At 31.7% G+C, this 20420-nt stretch overlaps 1 protein-coding gene and 1 non-coding gene across 4 annotated transcripts in view; one reads left to right on the top strand and one right to left on the bottom strand.

Moving 5' to 3' along the window:
• Positions 1 to 292: 292 nt before the first annotated feature.
• Positions 293 to 20420, top strand: part of LOC148231820 (protein Flattop homolog) — a 46385-nt gene continuing 26257 nt past the window's right edge. The window contains exon 1 of one of the 3 annotated variants that reach the window (XM_088193331.1): positions 293 to 361. In XM_088193331.1, the coding sequence (XP_088049457.1) occupies positions 347 to 361 (15 nt within the window). In that variant the 5' untranslated portion in view covers positions 293 to 346. Of the gene's footprint in view, positions 362 to 18282; positions 18355 to 20420 lie in introns of those variants that run through there. The other 2 variants (XM_088193330.1, XM_088193329.1) reach the window with 2 other exon arrangements.
• Positions 15801 to 15872, bottom strand: TRNAE-CUC (transfer RNA glutamic acid (anticodon CUC)). The gene has a single exon. It is a non-coding gene; the product is annotated as a tRNA-Glu (tRNA).

Here is a 20420-nt window from a genome sequence, read left to right as displayed (position 1 = left end):
AGTATAAAAATAGGCACACCAAGAAGACGCTCCTAAATTTATATGAGAATTTTTTTTATTTACGACTTACAGTCCGTATATATATATATATTTAAACGCATACATTAATAAATGGACGAAAATATACCGTGTTTGTATACTATGATGTGTGTGGGTTGTATCATACTTTTTCATGAGATTTTTTAGTTATTCGTGCACATCCCAGCATCAAAACTTGGCACGAGTAAATACCGTGACATTCGGAAAGACCGGAATGCTTTTATTTAAAGCTGAAAATCTCACGGTCTGTGTCATAACGTGAATAATACGAGACGCCTTTGCTCGACTCAGATGCCCTCGGTTTTAGATGTCAACAAGCAAGGTAGTGGTCAAAATAAAATTTAGATTCGAAAGTGATATAAATGATTAGCTTAGTTCAATGAATGGTAAATACTTAACGTATGTAACAGACGTATGAACAAACATTATCTTAACATCCGTTTTAATTTTCAGAAATGTAGACTTCAGCGAAAGATGCTTTAGATCAGGATCAGGAAATATACGAATTATAAAGTAGATTTAATATACATTTCAAATTATTATTATTTATTCTAAGTGTATTAATTAATTTATATACAGGTGCTATCTTAATTTGCAAAACATACTGTTTTAATATTGTTTAGTTTTTTAAAGCCGAAGGGTTGTGACTTTGCAGTCAAATAGACGCTGGAAAACTAGTAACTGATTATTTTATAAACAAACATATATAAATTACCGTATATATAGAAAAATGTAGATGGCGCTATCAGGCGCTTAAGTGGAAATGGCAGGTCTTGAAAATCGGGGAGTTTTCGCTTGCGTGTCGAGTTGTATTATTGTCGGATATAATTTCGTGGAACATTTTTTCTCGTGATGATGCCGGATCAGGCTCGTCACTGCAGCTGTGACTTCATGGTGTCTCTGATCTTTTTATCCGAATGTTACATATTTTATAACGCTGGTTTGAAACAGCGCTAGAGAATTATAAATAAGGATATTCGCTCCTTGCACACTTTATGCCTTAACCCTTTAGACGCCAGTGACGTGCCCGCACGCCAAAGCGGTCGGACCGTCAAGTGCCAGCGCGTGCAGGCACGCAAATGTTATTACGGACACATTTATTAATAAATTCGATTTTTTTTTCGTTAATTTAATACAGAGACATCTATTAAATGGAATGTGATCGTTAAAATGTGCAATTTTTGAACCATTCTTTTATTATTTACGATCGAGCATACAGACGTTGTTAGGGCTGCTACAATATTTTTTTTAAATGATAAAAAAACACAATGTTTTGTAAAAAAATAACATTTTTTGAATTTGAATTTTGTTTTTGTTTATATTATAACATTATTGCCATATTTACTATTTTTTTAAAAATTTTGACATAGTTGAAAATTTTTAAATATATGAAGTAGCTGCCATTTTGATAAAAGATTTTGATTAAAACAACGGAAATTATCGTGTCCCATACAAATATTAAAAACTACCAAAAACATATAATATAAATAACATACAATATAAATTACATATAATATTTGTGTGTGGCAGCCCTGACAGTGGTTTTTAAAACTTGTTATTTCTGTGCTTTTTTTTCACTTTTATGTTAAAATTAATAAAAAGGAAAGTAAACAGTGATTTTCCAGGTAAATAATGTTTCTCTTTCATAATAATTTAAAGGGTTGAAAATGGTGGCCTACAGAGCAAATTCATAGAAATTTGCTTGGCGTTGAACAGGTTAAAATAGAGACGGTGCAGGTGCCCATTCTGGCGGCTGGTAATAAAGGGGTTGAATAACAATAGAATTATGCGCAGAGTAGAGAATATTGTCTATCACGCATCCTTTCCAAGCAAAGTGTAGTTTTTTCAGCGGTACCTATGGGTAATTAGCGACTCCGTGCAATTTAATTGATTGGTTACGGAATCTCTCTTCCATTGTGTTGTCATAAAGGAGCAAAAATAATGTTCTAATTCACTTATTGTAATTCTTTTTTTATTTTCATTTGTTGTCTCTAATAAATATTTGAATTAATTATTTACAGTCGAAACAACGTCTAGCGTTCGGCCTCCGTTCACAAATCCCACTCTGATTCTCCTTCTTACCAGTGGGTCGGGCCTATTTATACAGTTACATAAAAATTGAGAAATATCCTACGATAACATAAACAATAATATAATAATATATATAAAAGGATATTTAAGTGATAACATTATCTGTATATTTATAACACCTCCCCCGTTAAGAGTAAACATACGAGTGGCGTTTTGTTTACGAAAAATATAATACATGTCTAAGAATAACTTTGATTTAGGCGTACACTTCTTAAGGAAGTGATTCCTGTGATGACTGATTAGTTGATTCTTGAAACATATCATTAAATTATAACAATTATTATCACTGGTCAATCTGTGCCACAATTCGAGTTATCCATTTGTCTGTTGTAATGTACAAAATTTAGAATTGTAGGTGAATGTATGAGTTGTGTGTGTGTGGTAAGTTATTTCATTGTGAAAACATATATATATACACTGCAGCTGTCATTAGCCTACAGTTGTTTAAATATCTTGATAACGTATATTGAACGGACTACTTTTGAATGGTTCATCTCGAGGTTTGAATACTCGGACTACTTGGAATGGTTCATCTCAAGTTTGATAACTCGGACTACTTGGAATGGTTCATCTCAAAGTTTGATAACTCGGACTACTTGGAATGGTTCATCTCGAAGTTTGATAACTCGGACTACTTGGAATGGTTCATCTCAAAGTTTGATAACTCGGACTACTTGGAATGGTTCATCTCAAAGTTTGATAACTCGGACTACTTGGAATGGTTCATCTCGAAGTTTGATAACTCGGACTACTTAAAATTTATACATGAAATATATATATAGTAATAAAAAGAGAATATCATCTTTAACTTCGTAGGTTCTGAATGAATTTGAATCGTTAATGAGCTATTTTTACTCTATCCGTATGGACTTTAATTATTTTGTTTTTTATTTTAATTGTAATATTTAATGGGTTGTTTACTTTTACAACTTCGTATGGTCCATTAAAATTGGGTGATAACTTTTTTGATCTATTTAATCTTGTTGCGTTATTGGTTAGATATACTTGATCGCCTACTTTAAATGTTCGTAACCTTTTGTCAATGTTAAAATTTTCTTTTGTTTTTGCCTTTGCTTTAATTAAATTTTCTCTAGCCATTTCTCGCGATTTACATAATTTTAATTTTAAATTATCGGCGAAGGAATCATAAGTATATTTGAATTCAGTTTTGGTTAAGGTTGACGGCAAGTTTGGTGAATTACCAAAGATTAATTCGAATGGTGTGAACTTCGTTGCAGTGTGTGGAGTAGTATTATAACTGAATATAGCGAAGGGAATCCAAAGATCCCAATCTGTTTGTTCTGGAGAAATATAATGCTTGAGATAGTCCTTAAGGGTACTATGACTTCTCTCTAAAGCTCCATTGGATTCTGGGTGATATGCTGAAGTTTGGATTTGCCGTATTTTAAATAATTTTGAGACTTCTTTTAGAATATTGGAAGTAAATTCTTTACCTTGGTCGGTAAGAATTGAATTTGGAACGCCGTATTGGCATATGAAATTGCTAGTAAATGTCCTTGCGATTGTTTCGGCTTCATGATTTGGTATTGGATATGCTTGTGTATACTTTGTCAAATCGTCTTGTAGTGTTAGGATATATTTATTGCCATCCTCGGTTAGGGGTAATGGTCCTACTATGTCTAATGAGATTTTTTCAAATGCACATTCGCTAGTTGTGGTTATTTCAATGGGTTGCTTAATCTTTTGACGGTATACTTTGTTTGACTGACAAGATTCGCATTGTTTTACATAATTTGCGATGTCTTTGTGCATATTTTGCCATTTAAATTTAAACTTTATTTTATTTAGCATCCTATTATAACCTGCATGTCCTCCTATAATAGAGTCATGATATTCTTTTAAGATTTCATGGATTTGATCATGTTTGGGTACAATTATTTTATTTTTGTCATTGGGAATACTGATTTCTTTATCTCTGTTGGGTATCTGGTTATCTTTTGTTATATTAAGAAATACTAATTTGTTAGCTATCGGATCTATATTTATTCGTGATAATGCATCAGCATTGCAATTTTGTTTTCCTTTTTTGTATGAAATAGTATAATCAAATTCTTCAAGTTTGAGACGCCATCTTACAAGTCGTGAACTTGGATTTTTGCAGTTCATTAACCAGACTAATGGGCGATGATCGGTAATTATTTGGAAAGTTCGTCCGTATAGATATGGACGAAAATGTTGACATGCCCATACTATTGCGAGTAATTCCTTTTCAGTCGTGGAATAATTTATTTCTGCTTTGTTGAGTGTGCGAGAAGCATAAGCTATCGGAAGATCTTTGGTTAGGGTTCCTTGAGATGGGATTGCCCCTATAGCAGAATTTGAAGCGTCAGTTGTCAGGGTGAAAGGAATTGTAAAGTCGGGATATTGCAATATAGGTTCGTTAATTAATGCGTTTTTAAGTGTCTCAAAAGCGTCTTCTTGTTCGTTTGTCCATTTAAATAATACGTCCTTTTTTAATAAGATAGTTAGTTTTTGTGAGACTTTAGAAAAGTTGAGAATAAATTTTCGATAGTATCCTACTAATCCTAGGAATGATTTGATATCTTTAACGTTTTGCGGTTTAGGATAATTCTTTATACAAGATATTTTAGAAGGATCAGGCTTGACGCCGTGTTGAGTAATGACGTGTCCTAAATATGCTACCTCATGGCGCATAAACTCGCATTTATCTGCTTGTAGTTTTAAATTATGTTTATCTAGTCGTTTAAAGATTTGGCGAAGTTTGTTCGTATGGTCAGTTATAGAATTTGCGAAAATCACGATATCATCCAGATACACAAAACATTTAATGCCTTGCAATCCAGTTAGTACACTGTTCATTAATCGTTGAAAAGTCGCTGGTGCGTTTTTTAATCCAAAAGGCATACGTGAAAATTGATAATGACCCGTTGGGGTTGAAAATGCCGTTTTATCTGAATCTTTGTCATTCATTGGAATTTGGTGAAATCCTGAAGCGAGATCTAGGGTTGTGAAGTATTTTGAATGTCCTAGCTGATCTAGTATTTCACTTATGTTGGGTAAGGGGAATGCGTCACCTACAGTTACGTTATTTAATTTGCGGTAGTCTATTACGATCCGCCATTTTTTAGTTCCAGAAGCATCCATTTTCTTGGGGACTACCCATAGTGGAGCTGACCATGGAGAAGATGAGGGTTTTATAATATTTTGGTCTAACATCTCTGTAATTTGTTTGTCAACTTATTTTTTATGTACCTCGGGGTATCGGTATGACTTAGTGTAGATGGGGATTTGCGATGTTATCGGTATCTCGTGGGAAATCGTGTTTGTTTTGGATAATGGATCATCTTTTAAATGAAATACACGATTAAATTCAGAACATAGTGATATAATAGAATGGGATTCCTCTTTATTAAGATGTGCGACTCGAAGTTGTTGCACTACTCTATCGTTACGTGTTATATCTATTTTGTCACTTTTTTGAAAATAAAGGAAACTTTTAGTTTCGTCGAATGGTTCTAGAATTATGTTAGTATTTGTCAGCTTTACTTCTTTATCACTACAATTAAGTATTGTAGCATAAGCTTGGGATTTTTCATTTACAGAAGTAATGGCTCGCGACAAATAGACATCAGGGAGTAATTCTGTTTCAGGCAAGATTCCTGTTTTTATTTCCGGATTTAAGACATTTAATAAAACTATTGTTTCAGTTCTAGGGTTTAACGTAACTTGTTTATCAGAATAATGGTGTAGAATATTTAGTCTCTTATCTCTAACGAGTAGGTAATTATTTTCGTAATCTATTATTGCCTTGTTTGATTTTAAGAAATCGTTTCCTAATATTCCGTCCAAGGGAATGTTTGTTTGATTAGGTGCGATAATATGAGCTTTATGACGAATTATATATTCATCGAAAGGGAAAGTCAGTTTGATAACTCCTAATGTTTTTGTTGGGTTATCAGAATTATCTATACCACGAAGGGTTACTTTTATTGGTTCGTCGACTATATCTTCACTTTCTAATGAGTTTAATTTTACGATTGATATATCCGCTCCGGTATCGATAAGAAATTTAAGAGGTCTATCTGCTTGATAACAATCTAAAGTTACAAAAGCGGTTGTATTTTTCAATGTTAATATTCTGCCTTCAATGTTTTTTATATTCCGGGACACGGCAGCTGTCTCGGAATTCCTGGAGTTTAAATGATCGCGACTTTGATTAGATTGATTTTTACCGTATTTTTCATTGTTATATATTCTAATTCTACATTCGTCAATCGTGTGGTTATTCCTTTTACAATAACGACAGAATTTTGATGGATTTTTACTCGCGCTAAATTGGTTTATTTTTCGTTCCTCTTTGATATTTATGTTATTGTAGTTATTTTGGTATCTTGGAAATCGGTTATTATTATTTCGACATGTAGAAGCATTATGTGCGCGTCGTTTGCAAATGTTACATATTAAGGGTGAACTGATATGCATTTCTCTGAATGCGGTTAGAAACTTTTCTTCTTCTAATGCTGTATTAGAAGCTTCTGAAAGAGTTTTAGGTTTCGTAAGTCTAACAGGAGTTGAGAGTTCCGGATTTAATCCGAATATGAAAGTATTTAAGGCATTATCCTCTATTTGTTTAATACGTCCGAATATTTCCTTTTTATCTGTAACTGATAGCCTTATCGATCCTATTAAATTGTTAGTACAGATTTCTACTTTTTGGATGAAATTTATGACTGGTTCTCCTGGTTTTTGTTTACAATTTCTAAGTTCGTATTCTAGTTGTGATGAATGTTTATTTTCTCCGAACGAGGAGATTAAAAACTCTTTAAATTCTTCGTAAGAATCATATTGAAAATTCGCTATGGAATATTTAGCTTTGCCTGTGACATTATGAATTATGTATTTTAGTAAAATTGGTTTTAGTTCTAAGGAACAGAGGTTTATCGCTGTGTCACAGTCGTAAATAAAAGGATAGAGATCTTTTTGATTTCCATCGTAGGTAGGTATGAATTTCATTAGTGTATCGAGAGAGAGATTGATCGATCCATTTTTGGAGTTGTTAGTAACTATTGGAGATGTTGGAATAGACATTTTTGATTATGTGGTTATGTATGTGTGTTATGTGTAGTTTAATATGAGATCAGAATGTATCGGTATGTAAATAATTTGGACAACCCGAAAATATAGCAAAGATAGACTCACAGTACTACGACGTTCTTGAACATCTTGTCTGGTGTGATGAGATCTTGCTGGATTCAGGGGTAGAACTTCCTTCGTCGTTGCGTTCGCTCAATCAGGGAATCTTCCGTCTGCCGAGTCTGCTGCTGTCGCGGCTTTTGCTCGTGCGGAATGTAGTCTTCTGAGGGGCTGTGCTGGTATGAAGGTCTTCGTTTTCTGAGTCTGCTGCTGTCGCGGCTCTTGCTCGAACGAGGTTTCTTCTGGGAAGTTGTTGATTCTCTCTACGTATTTCGTTTGAAATCGAAGGCTGCTCGTCTCGGGAGTTTCCTTCACGCAGATGTCCGTATGGCTGCTTTACTCGTCTTTGTATGGAAATCGAAGGTTTTACGTCTTCTATCAACTTGGTGGTGGACCCACAGGCGATGTTGATTTTCAGTAGTTTGATCTTCTTTGAGATTTCTTGACTTGACGATTTAAGTGAATTTTTGTTCGGGTCCCGGTTGAAAGACTGGAAAGTCTAACTCCGTAGTTTCAGGAGCTGCACTTCTGTTGTTCCTTCTTCAGTTGGAGTGTCGGGATCCCACCCGCTGCCACCAATTTTATTTTTGTCATAAAGGAGCAAAAATAATGTTCTAATTCACTTATTGTAATTCTTTTTTTATTTTCATTTGTTGTCTCTAATAAATATTTGAATTAATTATTTACAGTCGAAACAACGTCTAGCGTTCGGCCTCCGTTCACAAATCCCACTCTGATTCTCCTTCTTACCAGTGGGTCGGGCCTATTTATACAGTTACATAAAAATTGAGAAATATCCTACGATAACATAAACAATAATATAATAATATATATAAAAGGATATTTAAGTGATAACATTATCTGTATATTTATAACAGTGTAAAACACTGTGCGCGACATAACTTTCGAGACGTGTTTTATTTTGTTCGAAATGGTCTTTAAATTATAACAAGTTGTGCATGTGGTTAAAATCCACCACAAGGTATTTATTAATAATTATATCAAATTTGTAACCTAATTTTTATCTTATCTTACTTCATAAATTAATAAATTTATTTTTAATGTTGAACAAATCAAAATGATTATATATTTTAATATTAATCTATTTTATTTGCCTCTTTAACTTCTATATTTATATTTTGCAACTCTGTTTTGCAACTTTGAGAATGTTTCTGCGTACACATTATCAGCTAAAAATAAAATGGTTGCACAATAAGCAAAATGAGGCAGCGCTATTGTTTTATACAATATATATAATTTTCTTAGTATCAATACTAAGCATTTTAATTATCATACTAAGCGCACCGATATATTTTAAGAATATAATCAAAATAATATTTAAACCTTTATTTATTAGAAATATTAACAAAACTTTTATTTCTCATATTCAGTTTTTATCTGAATAAGATCTGAATTTTCGTTGAATATTTCCTCTCATGTCTAATATTTTTTAACGTTCAAAAAGCAATAAAGTCAACAATAATTTGCAAACAAATTTTAATTTTAATTTCCCTTTGAATAATAATGTTTATTGTGAAAGTACTACCTAGAAAATGAGTGCTTTTGCAGGCAATGTTCCGCTCCTTTTATTTTTTGTATGTATAAAAAGGTCTGAAAAAACTTATACCTGAAATACATACTTTTTTTATAAATATATTCTTGCTATGATTTTTTAGAGTTGGGCCCCTCAAGGAGAACGGGTCCCGGGAATTTGTCCAATCTCTCCCCTCCCCTCGACAGGCCTGATAATAATTCTAATATTAGTCACTTTTTGATAAACATGTTTATTAAATCAAGGTTTTCTATTCAATAAGTCTTATTTTATATATGATTAGACTACACCTATATAAGTAACAAGCATAACTATATTTTTAAAATAATTAAATCTAATATATTTGTTTTCATGTACAAAGCTCTTTTTAGAACGCCTCTCTTGAAATCCGTTATATTCTTTAATTAAAATGTTTTTCTTATTCACAAACTGTCTTAATTGAACACAAACAACATATTCTCCATGAAAGACAACGTAATAATGAATCTGATCTTACTGGCCTTCGTTGTGACCTTTATCCAATGACCAATATCTAACATTTATTTGCTACGCCTAAATAATATTAACAAACATTGTGCTTAAAATAAAACAATAATTAGATATTTTATATTATCCTTAATGCGTCACATTTTTCATACCGTCATATTCATATTCATATTTCAGTCGTGTGATATTCAAATGAAAACGAAATCGTTGGAACACAATAGGATTGAGTTACAATAGGCACGTTAAAGTATCCGGTTTCGTTGGGATTCGTTCAGTGGTTGGTCAGATAATTTTTTTATAAAAATCTACGTATTATGAAGTAAAGGAAAATGTATTTAAAAATAACGTTAATTGATCGGTATGAATCACAATTGTGATGACTTGATGAGTATCCGGTCAGTCACCGCTATTAATGTCACTTGGCATGTACCACTGATTTCAATTATATCATACTATATTCTATGAATGCATAACGAAGAATGCTCCTGTTTTATCCATTCAACTACTACAGGAAATATATTGAATAAAAAGTACACATACATTTTGAATATACAAAGTATAGTGCGTCACATTTTATATTATGGACATGTTATAGATGTACTTGTGTTAAAACGGCTAGATTTACTATAAATGTGACATGAGTTGAATAGACAAGAATGACGTATATACGTATTTTACGTACATATATGTAGAAATTTACACTAAATTTATGTTTTGAGAAATATTGTATATATTCGAAGTTAATATCTCTTTGTGGAATAGAATATTTTAAGATGTATTACACGGGCAATTTTAGTTTCATCAATGTTTACCCTTTAGTAATTGCGATACCAAGCTCGTCCCACGCGTTAATTTTTAAGTTGGAAGGCGGCCGCATAATAAATGGATATTATGCTATAGATATGTACTGCGTCGTAGTAATCTTCAAGTTGTCTTAAAAAATCGAATCATATTCCCGGAGATAGATGTACATCCCACATCTTTCTTTCTAGCTCCTCATAGCTATCGCCGAAAACATCCTTGTGCTTTATAAGCTGGACGGTTCGAGCAAGAGGAGCGTTCTATAACGCTGACGTCTTGGCCGCAACTACAAGAACAAAGGACGCGATCGCAACCCTCTAAATTCGCAGCTAAAAGTAGCTGAGCATTGTCAAATTATGGACACCACTTTAAAAAGTTCTTCATTGAGAAAACACTTCTCCAAGAATCCAATGAATTGTATCCCAACGCTCCTACCAAAGTCACTAGGTACTCCCTTAGGTTTATAAAAATTTGTTGGGACCAATAAATTAACTATCGCTAATGGTTGGGTTCAATAACATCATATTATTTTATTAAAAATAAATTCGCATAGTGACAAATAAATTATTAATGACACATGTTAGAAATAATTAAATTGTATATATTTAATTATTTACACGTGTGTAATATTTTTTATAAATATGGAGTAATTAATCAAATAGAGGTAGTCGAAAGGCAGTACTCAGTCAGAGAGTCGCTATAACTACTGTCGTATTATTTCTGGACCATTCGGCATACAGTTTCCTGGCTTCCGTTAACAACAGCGTCTTTCTGAAGGGTGGGCGCTAAAGTAGTGATTCCGACGTGATTGAAAGCATACCAGGATGGCGCAAAAGTGATATCTAGCCTACGTGACCTTCTGATATTGTCAGTATGGCGCTTGCATTGCTCGCCATACTCACTACATCAGATGACACGACCGCTCATGTCCCTCATAAAAATGAAAAATATATGTGTAAATTATCTACAAAATTGGCTTTGAATGTAAATTTTTTCATTTTAATAAAAAAAAGGCTTTGAATTTTAGTGTGAAATTAGATGAATTTCCAAAACCTAACTTTGTACCGAAACGCAATTATGAATAAAGTTTTCTTGCCCAGAATAAAAAACAAGCGATCGATCGTAATCACGCCTTCACCGCTTTAAAAACAGAGTAAATACGTAAATTTATCATAAACTAAATCATAAATTACCACAAACATCTGTTTTTGCGATAATTTTTTTATGTACATTTTTTATATTCTCTGTGAGCTAAATTTATTTATTTTTAGAGAATTTTTACATTTGTTTACCGTTGACTATGAAATATACAGTAACGTGCTTCGTCGCACTGATTTTGTAATCGATTGGGTGTTTTAATTCAAATTTAGTAAAATTAAATGTAATACATAATGTATTTTCATGCAGCTCACTTTCATCTAAATTTTATTGCAATATTGTTGTTTATGGTCTTCCAGCATCGAATCGTTGTACAAAAATATGGCCCGCCAAGCGAATATATTGGCTATTAAATGTAGCATGCGGCCCGCTTTAAATTTCTAATGGGGAGTACTGCTATATATAATATTATAGCAAAGTATGTATACATACATAAAAGTTCCTTCAACAACTGTGAGTTTAAATCGAGTTTATGAAAACATCAAAATTTGTCATTTTTGGCCGTAGCATTAAAAGCAAGGTCACCCCAAATTGTGGTTATGCCATAATTTTATAATTTTGGCCAATATAAATAAACCTTGGCAGTAAAAATCCGTAACCTAATATCATTGCTAAGAACATTCCTAATTCGGCATCTGTTGTTTATGTGTTTTGATTGAAAGTTATTTTTATAGAACCGTGACGTTGTTTTTAAAGCTACCGCCAAAAATGTCTAATTTGGGTATCTTAATAATTTTATATTTTTGGCTATAATAAATATAATTTTAGTAAGCAATACTTGAACTTAACAATGAACTTGAATTTAATATAGTATTTGCCAAAAACGTAAAAATGATTTTCTTCGTAGTAAGAATAAAATCGTCACTTTTTTATAGAAATAGTTTTTATACTAAATATATTTATCCGATATGAAACGAGTTAAGCTAGGATCAAAGAATATCGACTTTTGAGGCTTTACTGCGTAATAAGAGCAACGTGAAGGGTCACGTTGAAGGTCGTGCGAGACGCATTTCCCCAATTTTCGATCCGAAAATTTCGCGCAGGACATTTAGCGCGTACGTGATGTCAGACATGCACTCGAGATATCTATAGAACTCGACGCTCTTCCTATGCATTGATTGACCCATATTTTATTTTTGTCACTCACCGAGGTCATTATATACAACGTACTCTAAAGTAAAACAAAGCCTAAAATAGAGCTACTGTTTACAAACACAATTAACCCAAATATAAGTTGAACGTATTATGTAAACACTTTTTTTTATATATAAATTATGCAAGGAGCGTTTAGATACAATTCATTGCATTAAATGAAGCACTTTTTAAAGTTGGGGTGTTGTCGATAATCCGTTAATGCTCGGCGACTTTCGACTGCGAGCTTTAGAGCGGCTTAAAGAGTCGTGATCGCGTCCCTTATTCTTGCCAGGACGTCAGTGCTTGAGATCGCTCCTTTTGTACAAGCCATACAGCTCAACAAGCTTGCCGAAATTGATTTAAAAAATTATATTTTTATCGAATTTATTATATGTATGTATCATATATCTATACAATAGCTAATAATATTTGAAACGAATTTGATATGCATAAATTATTTTATAAAAAAATTTAAGACCCCTTCGGCTGTGAAACAATTGTAAATAACAACTGTTGCTACTTTACAAAAACAATATAAAAAAACCTATTATCGTAAAAGAAAAATCGGCCTAAAATGTTTTGCATTCTGCCGATTCCCATGCGTAATTTATTATTATCGTTGCGGGTTCTTAGATCATCAAAGCAAAGATTAAGCCGCTGGCTGGTTAGAGTAATATAAAATCGCAAATAAATTGTTAGTCATTCAAATACTTTCGATCTTCCGAGAAAGTATACATATTTTCAAACATCTGTCACGAACACCTTCGTAATGGTTTTGTATCTGAGTATCTTTTTTTATTACTTGCGAGTTCGAGTGTTTAAAATTTAACATTTTTTTCATTTCCAGACCCTTATTAAAACCTTCCAAGAAGTATGCATATTAGGCATGAACCCTCCCGTACTTATGCAGCGTTATAAAAAAGGCAGTGGTTCTAAACCTTGTACAAATTTAATTTCACATAATAAAAAATGTTCTCGATTTGAAATATTTCTCACTAGTCGTAATATTGCTGTAGAAAGTCTTATGAAATAATATGCTTCATTTAAGTAAACTTATAAAAGGAATTATTGAAGATTTATTTGGAAAAAAAACACACAACTTACGGAAAATGTGTAAGGGTGCAACGATTGCCTTGACCCGCTTATTCTATCGATCGATTTGGCCGCTAAGCTTTTCGATTGTATCTGATGTATTTTACCCCAATAGGGATTAATTATTCATTGAATAATTACGACCACATAATATTTCGAAGGAAAACCTCCACTAATTAATTAATTATTCTTGATCCCATCTCTTCTTCGAGAATCTGTTTGATTGATATTAACGATTATTATGTATACTGTAAAGCATAACATTGAAATTAGTTCGTTATGTAATATGTAAACATCAGGAAATAGAACAATATCATATGTTAGCATCAAATTGATTTTTAAATATAAACACACAGGGAAATTTCTTGGCAAAGTGTGCGTTTGGAGAAAAAAAATACCCACAAAAAATATATTTACTTCCGTCTCGTATTGTTAGAGAAAAAACTTATAAATGTGATGCCGAGTTAATTAATTTATAGTGAAAATTTAATAGACTAAGGAGGAACTATATAGATCATTTTATTCGTCATTCTTTGAAAACGTCGATTGTGTGTTCTATATTTATATTTACAATGAAATTTCTGTTAATGTGGGCATGCACTTATGCTATTATTAGCAGACATCTTGTTATTTTGTTTTTCTATGCTATATGTATGTATTAGCATTTTGTAAGGCGGCCAAAATTTTCTAAACGTTTGTTACTAGAGCCGGTTGCCAGATTCGAGATATATTTGCGAGTTTTCGCGCGTGCCAATTTTGTGATTTATTTTTTTACATGCTTATTTTTGCTTGCTCGTGCTCAGTTATTTATTTTATATTATGGGACTAATAAAAGTCTATGCTTGTGTGCATTTTCGTCATTAACTCATAACGTCAACATAGGGTGTTTTTAAAGAGACTTTCTATTCTGTAATCAAGTGAAAAAATACATCCTAGGGGTCGCGACCCAAAATTGGATCGATTGACGCATTGAGTGGTTAACATAATACATTCAATAATATTTTCAACAACAATCATAATATTATCGAATTAGCTAAATTATAATATACTGTAAAGAATAGTATAAAATAAGGATGGAAAAATTAAAATAGAAAAATAAAAGTTTGCTAACAATAATCTCAAATAGAATCTCGTTTTTTTTTTAACTGAAGTTTTTAATCAGTCGTGCTTTAGCCGTTGAGAGCTGAGCACGTCTTTTGTTATAATGTATAACGTCTGTGTTGGTGCACGGTAGGTGATATCTGTAAATGGCAATGATGGCTTAATCAAAAATGATCCTGGATGTGAGTTTATGTTCTGACTGCAGAAATGGAAGCAAATCCTATTCAAACAATCATCTGCTGGTCAAAAAATTAAAGCAGTCTGATTCAAATTATAAAACTTGGGAAGGCTTGGAGAGAAGATGTATGAATTCTACTCGAATTTCTCGATCATATGATAAAATAGGATGAGTAATGTGTGTTGTTTCAAAATTCACAAAATTCGTTGTAAAAGAAAGTGGTTATCCAAAGGTCAGGTAGCAAAAATTACCCTGAAGCTCAAGCTCACTGCAAACAAATATTTTGTGTGTATTGTAAGATTGCATCTGATTGATCCAGAGTTCAACACGATCGTGGAAGATAATGCTATGATGACTATAATAAGCTAATGTGTATGTAACAATACTTATATCAAAATTGTTGAACAATAATCATTTATAATTAATTAGCTTTGTCTTGTATTCAAATTCACCGCGTGGCATTCAGTTAAGGACAACATTAAATATTATTTTACTAAAAATATATGATAAGTATATTTTTTGTTATGTTATGTATGTGTTTCATACGAATAACATTTATAAAATTGTTCAAATGTATTTACCCTCTCATTAGCATAGCTTTAAATTTATCTACAACTTTCTTCTTTGAAATAAATACATATATTTTATGTAATATGTTGCTGTATTATATGTACATATATAGTACATTTTTTTAATCAACATAATACATAGTAATTTCAGGAACACTCTGTAGTTTGTACATCGAGCAATTCTCTCATCAAGCTTTTTCAAAGGTACAGTATCAACTGGACACTTTTGTCATTAAACTTTAGAACAATAGCTTAAAATTATAATAATGTTAGATGGCTTCTTAAAATATATTTTATAGCATAGATTATGAATAATGAAAAACAAACTATTGTTTTAAAGATGCAAATAAACATATATCGCAGGAAATTAATTATTTATATGTCACATTTTACTAAATCATGTGATGAAGAAAAAATAAAAAGTTTCCGGTACCGGGAATCGAACCCGAGCCTCCTGGGTGAGAGCCAGGTATCCTAGCCACTAGACCATACCGGATTTAGTATCTTGGATGAAATTTTTAGTTGAGAAGAAATTGTATTATAAACCATATACGCATACACGCACAGATATCGAATCTTAGAACAATTATGTATTGATTGCAATTGTTAATGACTTTTACTGTTTGAAACTTTCTAGAATTGGACAATAAATCCCGCAATGTCAACTAGGTACTTTATCATGGTCATTTGCATAGGTGTATTAATTGTTAAATACACTAAATTATAACACATTACAAATGTGTTTTATTAAATTATTAAAAAATAATGTCAATGTCGTTTTTATTATTATTTTATAATTTGAATCTATAAAGAAAATGGAATGTTTTATTATATTTTAACAATTTTTACGAATATTTTTTTGTAAAGAACATAGATGTCACTAGTACACATTTAAAAAAATATTTTTAATTTATAATATATTTATCTTATAGCAAAGAAATATTTGTTTATTAAATATTTTTTAATAATTATAAATACAATATATATTATTTAATCAAACAATATAATTTATATATTATTATTATTATGTAACACAACAATAGATGGTGCACTTATTTTTAAACTATATTTTGATCAATCATTAAACCTAAAAAGCTTTCTAAATAAAAAATAATTTAAGTTTCACCAAGCCCACTGTTTTAATCCGATTCCGATCAAAAATGCCATTACAAGCAACTAAAATGTATCTCTCATACCTTTTAACACTTTAAGTAGTGAATTAATATACATTTGTTAACTTGTTAGAATTATTTCTGTTGTTATTTATTTATTATTATTTTATATTGCATTTATAGTAAATTATATAAGAAAATCAGCGATTCTCAACGTTTTATTGCTTTGATCTATTTCACTAGCTCTTTTGTATTAGTTTTATTTTTGCACTTTTTTCTTAATAAAATTCGTTAATTAATTTTAAAGTATGAAAGATGATAAAGTTTACATATAATGAGTCAAATATACATTTCATAAGTTATTTATAAATTTTATATTATAAATCTAAAATTAAAAACCTATTGTTACCACTCGTATCTCAAGAAATACTTTCTCTCACTTCTGGTTAAGAACCAATGAGTTAGTCAAATGCTTAAAGAAGTAATTCTGAACTAGCTTCGGATCACGATTCGGTGCTAATAGTGCATGGACCCAAATACTTTGCTGATAGAATTACAAACTACATGATTTTGTTGTAATTCTAGCAACAGACATAATGCATATGCTTGCACGCACCGATGCGCATCAATGGACCAAGCGCTATTCATGCGCCATGGAAAAGGATGCCAAAAATTGTAACGTATGAGGAACGAATTCTAATCATCTTACACATAAACTATTTTAGATTAACGATTGAGTTCAAAATATTGAAATGCCAGTGAGATTGTAACAGATAAGAACAATATTTGCAACTTTTTAATTAAAATGGATTCATATATTATAATATATAATAGCAGCAGTAACTGCATCAATCTCAACTGCCATTCTTCTGACAATTTAGAAAGCTAATTAAGTTAATGATATTATAGTTCTAGCTCTAAACTACCAGAAGTGTGAAATGTTGATTACTTTTTAGGCAAATTCAATAATGTTTATAAGTCTAAACTAAACCTTTCCCCTAACACGGCGATGAAAGTACTAAACCCATATTTGGAAAAGTGACATCGTGGTTATGCTGACAATTTTTAAAATAGCGGCCTTACAATATATAATATAAGCCTCAATGTATAATGGGCTGCAATAATATATGAGGTGTTGATCGCGCCGATCAATATTTCATAATATTTCGAAAAACAATGGAATAGACAAAAAAAACGTTTTTCATTTATTTCAATGCGCATTGTTTTATTCGTTCAGTGTACATCAAAATTTAAATCGTAACAGCAGAATTAAATTCAAAGGTTTTCTTTTGAGTAAGGCTAAAGGATGGATGTAGGATTCAGTGGAATCTATCGATTCTAAAGTCATTTCACCAGTTTCTACCACATCTTGCCTTACCCGTGCTGTCGATCCACCAGAAAGCTTCCAAGCTGGAAAACCGTTAGTCAATAAAAATAAAAAATGTGAAGAAATATGTGAGAAGAAAGTGTCGTGTTTCTTCGGCACATGGAATAAGGAATGATACAGCATACATGCATAGAAGTTGTAAAATTCCTATTCATATTGAAGAGTGTTTTATACGTATCAAAAAATATTGAAATCAATGTTCTCAGTGTTGACACACCACCGCTCAACTTGTGAAGCGGGTGTTTTTTAAATTAATTTTTATTTGTTAAAATATACATTCCTTTCTTTTTTCACTTAATATAAAACAACGGTCTAACACCCCAGGTCCTCGCCATCGTCTCTAAAAAGGTCGTTTAATTACATACGCCACAGTGTTAAAAATAAATAAAAATAGGAATATAGTGTGGTTTTTAAGTGTAGTGATGAAAATAAATGTGTTTGTGACAGTTGTAAGCAGAAAAAGGACGCCGAAAAATTTGGTGAGTGCAAATTATATTATATTATAAACGGATGTTTTTTATTAATCGTTTATACAAAAATGTATATAAGCATTTAAACATACATATTATTAAATTATAAATAACTGGTTTGTAACCGCTGCAACCATTTTCAATTTACACAAAATATTCGGAATGAAAAATACATATTTATTCGTTCATGATTTTATTTCTCAGAGATTATTTTAATGCAATTATATCAATTATTTTACAATAAATTATTATGTTGATAGTTAATCCGAACTGTAGATTTTTTCCTGATTTCTTAGTCTGTGAATCATTGCGGTTTTTAAAATGTTGAGTAAATTTCAAAATAACAAACACCCAGTAAAAATGTTCGTAAGTTAATGGATGATATTTTTTGGAAGTTTTTTGATTACTGTGTTATCTAATTTATTTACATATACCGTTACGATTTTACTTTTTAATTTTGCAATAACATACAGAATTTTAGGTTAAAAAACTTTGTTAATTAAAGTACTATCAACCGGGATGATTCGATTTCTTTTGATTGGATTAGTCTTATATTTACCTAGCCAGACAGTTTAACCCTGAAATTTATTTCTATTCAAGAAGTGTAACATAAAATATATTTTTATATGAAATAAATAATTGTGGTTCATAGATTTCATAAAAAAATTCACGTGCCCCAAAAAGGCGACGTCTTATTGCATTGCATCGCAATGGGATAAGACGACTCTTTTTACAAAAATTTACAGTAAAATATAATTTATTTTTTATTTGATAGTACGTAAAAATATCTATAGTATCTCAGTATTTTTTGAATAAAATAAAACGCATGACGCAGGACTCTTTCCTGAGTTCACGGCCACTTCTTTCAAGACTCATATACGAGTCCTCGGGCGTTAAGCTAATTAAATCGAATCGCTGCGTAAACAAATAGATATACTGTATTTTACGCTGCGTCAAATGTGCAGGTGATAACCTCACACAAAATTGTGAAAAAATGCTAGAGCTTTGTATTTATGTAAAGGCAAACATACGGTAAATTATTATCATACTACCAAAAAGTTAAGGCGAGAAAAGTTCCTCCTACCATACCAAAATAAAATGCTAAGGATGATACTCACCCACCTGCCAAATTGTTTAACCCTAGATTGCCAAACAAATTGTTTAATGTTCCTTAAAGACAGATTGCAAATTTTTCAAATACAAAAAAATCAAGGGGGGCAAATGCCCTCTCTGCCTTATTATTATTTGAGATTCTAGTAAGTGTTTGCATTAATGGAGTGCACTGTTTTCGACTAATTTACGTCTTTTAATTTCTTCTGCAATTTTATTTTGGTAGATTATTAAATGCTAGCTTTGTCACTTGCTTCCATTGACTCGACTAAAAAACTCGAGGTGTGTGGATAAGTCGTTACATCGTTTACAAATTAGTTGTATATGTAAATTAATGAGAAAATAATGCGATTAGTTTTCTACCGACACCTGCATCTTCACACCCAATTCAATTCACAATTTCCGTTTCCCACGTGCTATGGCACGTGCTAGTACGATGGATGGGACTCGATGGTCGCCATGGGAATTCTATCCTCCCGAGTCAAATCCGAAGTCATTAGCTAACGAACAATTTCACACCTACTACCGACGGGGATCAAATAATAAAACAGGCGTCGCAAATCGTTTATTTTAATCCATCATACACGCACAAACCACTGACAGTCATAATTTTGATTATGATTATACTCCGTGTCTGTTACTTTCGAAGTAATAATTTTCCTAACAACTAAATTATAAAGTTTATGTTATAGAATATAATAATTTTATTGTGTGAGCACGAGCATCACGCTTTGTGTGCCCTGTTCAATGATTTTTTTATTAAGGGCTCTCGCATTGTAATCTCATCGTGTTGTAGGGTGCTTTTAAATAAGGGACAAAGTATTACACGCTCGTTACACCCATTTCTATTTAACATTGTAACAAGATTCAATTGATGGTAGGTGGTAATACGATAGTGATAGGGATGGTTCAGTTTCGATTTTTGTGGAAATTAAAAATAATAATATTAATATTGCATTATATGT

This window comes from Plectrocnemia conspersa, unplaced genomic scaffold, assembly GCF_051122295.1.
Source record: "Plectrocnemia conspersa isolate PC_06_02 unplaced genomic scaffold, ASM5112229v1 ptg000009l, whole genome shotgun sequence".
Lineage (NCBI taxonomy): Eukaryota > Metazoa > Arthropoda > Insecta > Trichoptera > Polycentropodidae > Plectrocnemia > Plectrocnemia conspersa.
This window is presented reverse-complemented; position numbering and strand designations above follow the sequence as displayed.